Raw genomic sequence first — 7,080 nt, 5'->3', positions numbered from 1 at the left:
GAAGATTTTCCAAAAATAAAAAATTACTACGACTTTGCGTTGATTCCACCCCAAGCATTAAATTACTAATAGCAAATGTCCACGTGGAAATAGGTACAAAAGGTAAATGAAATTGACTTCCAACATAGAAAAAGTATTTCATGCTTCCATAGCATTTTGTCGGCATTATTTTGGGTGAAATTAACTCCTTCCATCCTTTTTCCCTCGTGAAATTAAGACTCCTCTTTTAAAAAGTTCACACATTTGGATGTTTCTTAACATGTGGACGACTTAAGAAACTAAATAATCTTTTAAAATTAAAATACAAAATTCAATATCTTAAAACATTTTAATAGATAATTTTTTCATAACCACCTCGTTTGTCGTGTTAATACTATATAATTATTTTAAAAAAATAAATATAGTAATTAGTTACATTAAATTTTTAGAGTTAAATTGAGACTATTATTTAAAAGTTTAAATATGTTTTTGATGTTGTAAATATAATATTTTTTTTATTTTGATCCTCGTAATTTATTTTTTATTTTGATTCTTGTAATTTATATTTTTATATTTACAGAGATAAAAAATTGTTTTCATTTGTCAATTAACGTTTTTGTAACATTCATTTAACGTTAAAGACTAAAATTTTTTTTTACATTACATAAATGTAAAACAAAAAAAAAGAATTAAAAAAATTATATTTATATGAACCAAAAATATATTTAAATATAATTAAAATTTATTTGACACCCAATCATCTATCAAGCTATTTCGCAAGATTAATGCCATATGACTACACTGTATGTGAAAGAGTTTTATTTGAAAAAAAAAGTTAATTTAGTTCTAGAGTAAACAAATACTTCTTAATATGCACTCCATAAGTTAACACAAACCTAATAAAAATCCCAACTTACTTTTTGACAATAAAAGATTACACTAACTTAGCCACCGAATAATTTTAAAAACTTAATGAGAATTATTTAATATTAAAAAATTGTGTATAGGTGCCTATTAAGCAAATTTAATCTCAGTTATAAAAAATGACGAACTTTATAATTAGTTGTGTACAAAACTTTACTGTAGAATATTAACACATACTCCCTCTGACTTCAATTATAATTAAAAAAAATTGTATTAATTGACCTTAAATTTAAATAAAAACCAATTAATTTATTCACATTTAATGTCTCTAACAATATCATTATATTATTATTTAATATTGTGATAGATGATTATAATAATAAGAGAAAACTTGATAATTTATTTTTTTATTATGTAAAATTGAAAAAATTAAATGTAATTAATTATCATTCTTAGAAAATTAGTATTTTTGTTTATAAGTAAAGCTCAAGGGAGTAATATCTTAATTATTTTGGTCAAACTCTAAAAAGCCAAGAACACAAAAGTAGGGGCACATGGATGAAAATTGCATGGTAACAACGAATAAACAATGCAAATGGTTATTATTTTTCCTAAATATAATATATAGTATGATGAGATATATTAAAGTCAAATGGGAATATTTTCTTTTCAAAACTTTACAGTAATGGGATTAACATCCATCCACTTTGTCCCCCTCCCTCTCTGAATTGCTTTTTATCTTTCATGTGTTTCTTTATGATTTAATTGATAAATCATTCTTCTAATTCTTCTTCTTCTTCTTTCTAAAGTTCCTAATGGTTGGAGGTTTCCCATCTTCTTTTGCTTTCAGCCATTGCTTTTCTCGTATATATAAATGGAATATTAAATTCAGTTCCTGTGCCTCCATTTAAAAACCCTTTTGGGCCCCATCTTTGGTCCAATCATGTGGGCCCTTCTGTATGGGCTGACTTCATGCACATCTCCCTCATTAATTCATTTTTTAAATATATTTTTTTTTTTTTTATCTTTTAAAACTTAAATGAGTTTTGTTTTGAAGTTTAATATAATATACCTCAAGATTCAATAAACTTACAATAATATCTACAAATCACATGAAATTATCATATCAATAGTGAGAATTAAATTTACAATCTTGTGAGAAGTAAATTAACTTCTTAAATTGTTTAAAATTATAATTAGTCGAATTTTTGTTGTTGAATTATTACTAGTTGCTTAAATCAATATATAGAAAATGTTATATGAGTGATATGGCCTTGCTTTGATAGGCTGGTCATTGGTGTCCTGAAGGATTTTTAGGATTTACAAAAAACAAATTTCGAGGTATTTTATTTGATTCATAACAATAATAAAAATATACACTTTTATTTATTAAAAAAATAATAATATTTAAAATTTTGTCATTGAATTTAAAAAAAAACAAAAAATAATCGTGTATCGGTTACATAAATTGTGTAGAGTTGTTATCCTCGTATTATAAATTAAATGTTTATCAAATCGATCGCACCATAAATTTGACAAATTTGTTTTAACCATCAAATTATTATCAATATTAAAATTAATTTTTCATTAATAAATATAAAAAAAAAATCATCAATAATTAAATTTCTATGATCATTTTTTTTTGCCTATATTATTTCACATTCACTTTCTCTCTTCCTACCATGATCTCACAAATACCACCTTTGCTTGTCGGATATATTCAATATTGTCGCATCTTTTTTTTTCCACATAATTTCACCCTCCATACCATGTTATTTATTTTTTCACTATAAAGCTTTAACCCACAATTGATAAAAATGCCACTTTAGGGTATTGGTTGTTGAGGGTATTGCCTAAATAAAACCATGCACTTGGATTTGAATGGAGGGCACCACACCCTATTATATATCCTGCTAGATTCAAACTCCTTCAATCCAAGACATGACAGTATTTGTTAATTATTACTATTATTAACACTACATGACAAGCAAAATAATAATTATTTGCATAACTACCTTATGTAAGCCACTGCAAAATTGTCATAAAGATATGTTTATTTGGGCTTAGGTGAAAGGCACAGGGGACCCATTAGTCAAGTCACCGATGCTTGACAATAAATTAAAGTCAAAATACATCATCACCACCAAAAATCCCTCAATTGAACCACTAATCATACATATAAAAAATCATTTAATATTTTTTAAAATTTTACTATTAAAAGTATATTTAACATTTTTTTATTCTTAATATCAAAATCACTAAATTTGTGAAGTAATTCATATTAGTAAAAGGTTCCCAATGAGGGTGCAAAGAAACAACCATTGATTAAATTCAAAGAAGCTTACATGCAATTGAGATGGCAAAGGGAATATTAAGAGATCATATCCATGGCCTTTTTCCCTGCTGTTTTGTCCTCACCTATCATGATGGAAATTCCAGAGATGTTTTACTATAAATAAAGTTTCTATTTCATTTACTATTTTTTTTTATAAACATGTATGATTGTATGCTACTCTTTCTTTTTATTTTATGTGAGAACTTTACACAAACACAATTAGGCTGTTTATGCATATTTTCGTTTGTTAAAGGAAAATAAATAGCTAGTGAATGGAGTGATGATAAACCAATATAGCCATTTATTTTTCCCCAAGGAAAAAATTACAATAATTTATAATTCGACCAATAAATAAATAAAATATAATAAAAAATTGCTTTCCTTCAAAATAATTTCACAATTTAAAACTCCAATACCTTTTATGGATTTAATTATGACATTGATATCTGAATAAAATTATGTCCATAAATAAAACTATACAATCAAAATTTGAGCATTTTATAACTAAATTATAAAATAAAACATGTAGACATTATGTCTACACTAGTCACATTATTACCATTTTTTTTGCAATATACCAATTTTAAATACCATTTTTTTATATTTTATTCTAGAGATTAACTGATTATTAGTTATACAATTAAGTATTATTTTTTGCTGAAATCTGACTACACTCGTCATTTAAAGGTCTTAATTTTTATTTTTATGAATAAAAAAAAACTTTTGTGTGTTGATGGAAACCAATCAAGTTAGAGAGAAAATACCCTGTCCACATCCAATTTCAAAGCCAACCACTAAATTATTTTATGGACACTAATACATACTATCAACATAAGAACGAATTTAGAAACCAAAAAATAATATAGTGAACAAGGTTAGTGATCTATCAAGCATTATTCCTTAAGTAACACATGGATGGTTTTGATGTTACTATGTCTACATCTGTCTTTGATCTCCATAGGTACCCCCCACTTACATAATTTTCAGTTAAGAAGCAATCTACGAGGATCCATTGGTATGAAAAGAATGATAGTATAAGAGGTGGGACGTGTTACAACATTTTCTTTGGATGAAACTTAACGGCAATAAGAATATGTCATTTTCTTAATTAATTTACTTTTCAAAGTGATCTAAACACTTGCAACAAATTGGATCATCTTTCGTGTATGTTGTACGGTGCAGCAAACAGTATACTGCAACATTAAAAGAGTGAAAATTTCTCTCTTAATCTAAAATTATATGATTGATTGCATGTAAAACAGACGATAATAGATGATCAAAGTTTCACTTGTAGACCTAACATGTTTTCACTAGACCAATCCAGTCAGGTTAGAAGTATTGTTAATATAATTCTTCCAATCTTAAATATAAGAGAAAATTAATTTAACAAAAATTGATCTTAAATATAAGAGAAAATTAATTTAACAAAAATTGATCTATTTAATCTAATTGATAGGACTACAAGAATAGCCTGACAAAACAAGGCTGGAGTGCAATAAATGAATGGGAATAACCAATTGTTTGTTTTTGGTACATCTGGCTTCAATTATGACATTTACTTGCACTTTGTGATGGCTATGTTTATAGAAAAGAGGGCCTGCTTCATAATAATTATTGACTCTGGATGAAACATGGTGCAGCTTAAAATTCTACCCAATTCAAACAAGCATTAAACAACACACCAACTACCTCTTCATAAGTCATTCTGCAGTTCCATTTAAGTCTCCGACACTGTGCCTCTGCTTGTTTAATTGTAGAATCTCAATTGTGATCTTGAGTGATTTTACTAGGTAAAAATGTCATCTTCTTTGAATAGTATTTCCTACAGGGATAGCTTGTAATACAACTACTATAGGATGAAAATGACTTCACATGTAAAGGAGGTGTTTTATTTTTCATATTTAATGTGATTTCACATTCGAACAACTTGAGTGCCTGTTTCAATTAGTTGAATAGAACATGACAAAGATGATCGAGAAAAAAGGATGACAATGAATGCAAGTTCCTCAACAAAATTAGTGGTTTGATACAAGAAAGGTCTATATTATGGAACTATTGTTTGTCAGTGTCCCTCTTCACATAAAACTAATTCATCAATATCAAGCTGATGCCATAAGACATTGTAAATGAATATGGATAGAAACAACTTAGACCCAAATGAAAGAAGACAAATGCTAACATTTGATATTTTTCCTAAAAATCTATTAAGAAATGTAAAATAATTGTTCATTGAAAAATATATTTGATACTATCAGTGTGTTAAATATTAACATTTTTCAGTTGTGGATTTCTTGATTTGTGCCCTTAATACACTTTTTAGTAAGACCAATAAATAAAACCAACCTCAACCTCACTTAGGCTTTTGATATTTAAAACACGTTTGAAAAGAAATGCAGAATATCAATGCGCAATTGTGCAGCATTACTGATCACAGGATAAAGAGAGCAATAATCATATCATCAAGCTCGCATACCTGCTGAAAAGGTATGATAAAATATGACATACATACATGCATAAAGTAAAAACTGGTAAATTTTATGCCAAACTGCTCTTGAATTTTACAGAAACTGAACTGCTGATGCTAATTAACCTGTGCCAACCATCAAATTTAACAGGACAAAATGGGGTAAGGAAGGGGTAATTTGACATCACTCATTATAGGATGCGAACCAAGCTATCACAACAAAAACATGACTGTGTTTCCGTGAATTCAGACCCACTCAATTAAATTTCAAATTTTCAGCGGCTCCAAACTCATCACTGTCTCTGATTGTGGTGGGCTCACCACAGTCTCTGACTGTGGTTGGTTGTTCTCAGTCTTGTCCATCTCTTGAATTTTAGCTGGAAGCTTATCTTGCTGGACAGTATTACTGGCAGGTAGATCTTTTAGGATGGGGGTAGGTAGATCTTTTAGGAGGGGGGCAGGTTCATCTTGTCTTGAAGGTGGGGCAGCATATACAGGAACAGCTTGTCGAATACTGACTGGAGGAGCAATTCGTACAGGAGGAGCGCGTATTATCCGATGGACTGAGGCAGGTGGTGGAAGAGGCGGTGCAGAGAACACAGGTACTACGGTCCTCATAGCCACTGGAGGTGCAATCCCATGGCAAGGTGGTCTCATTTGTCGAATGGGAACATAAGGTGCTGCACCCACTGCAGGGAATTTCAGAGGACGGGTCCCCCGGCTTTCTAGTGCAGAAGACTGTAGCGGCTGCACCGTGGACTTGTCATTTGTTACTGCTGCTGGCAGATTCCTGCTTCGAGGATTTTCATTTGCAGTTGCCGATGAAGGCTTGCTTCGAGATCCATTCTTTTGGCAAATTAGGGGAAGGATCTTTGATGTGGTCGCAGGAGGATGTTGAGAACTGGTTGGTCTGAGATTTTGAATCTGAAATTTCTTCTGAAATGGAATTAGAGCATTTGGATTAGACATTGCCATCTTTTCCTTAAGACGGTAGTTCAGCAAAGCCCGTGCTATAGTGATCTGTTCTAATTCGTCATTGTTCTCAGGTTCAGTTGAAGAGCTAGCAGTCTCTTTTGCCACTGGAGAGAAAGGATTTTCTTGTCAATTCATATTTAGTCCTTTACAAGGGAAATAAAAAATCTGACACATACGCAGGAAATGACAATGTGGTTTAGATTGTGACAAGTAAAAATCTTTATGGCACATAATATCATGTCTTCAAAGAAATTTAACTAGGAATACAAATACATAAGTGCTAGGCATCTGAGACGGTTTGTTAATACTGTGTTGAAAATGATATTGGCCCTTATGACAAGTAAATTATAGAAGCACAATAATTTTTCGAATAGCTTGTTCATGATCACCACAGTTCCACAAGATAAACTTCTCAACCTGATTTATTGGCCACATGCCTTATGCAAATGAGAAAAATTAGGGA

At 29.9% G+C, this 7,080-nt stretch overlaps 1 protein-coding gene across 1 annotated transcript in view; it reads right to left on the bottom strand.

Annotated features, from left to right (window-relative positions):
• Window positions 1–5,603: 5,603 nt before the first annotated feature.
• The window catches only part of LOC101510954 (double-stranded RNA-binding protein 2-like), a 5,028-nt gene continuing 3,551 nt past the window's right edge, over window positions 5,604–7,080 (bottom strand). Inside the window, exon 3 of the mRNA XM_004487047.4 lies at window positions 5,604–6,721. Within this exon, the coding sequence (XP_004487104.1) occupies window positions 5,910–6,721 (812 nt within the window). The 3' untranslated portion in view covers window positions 5,604–5,909. The remainder of the gene's footprint in view (window positions 6,722–7,080) is intronic.

This window comes from Cicer arietinum, chromosome 1 (assembly GCF_000331145.2).
Source record: "Cicer arietinum cultivar CDC Frontier isolate Library 1 chromosome 1, Cicar.CDCFrontier_v2.0, whole genome shotgun sequence".
In the NCBI taxonomy this organism is placed as follows: domain Eukaryota; kingdom Viridiplantae; phylum Streptophyta; class Magnoliopsida; order Fabales; family Fabaceae; genus Cicer; species Cicer arietinum.
Note: the sequence above shows the minus strand (reverse complement) of the source record. Positions and strands in the feature narration are given on the sequence as shown.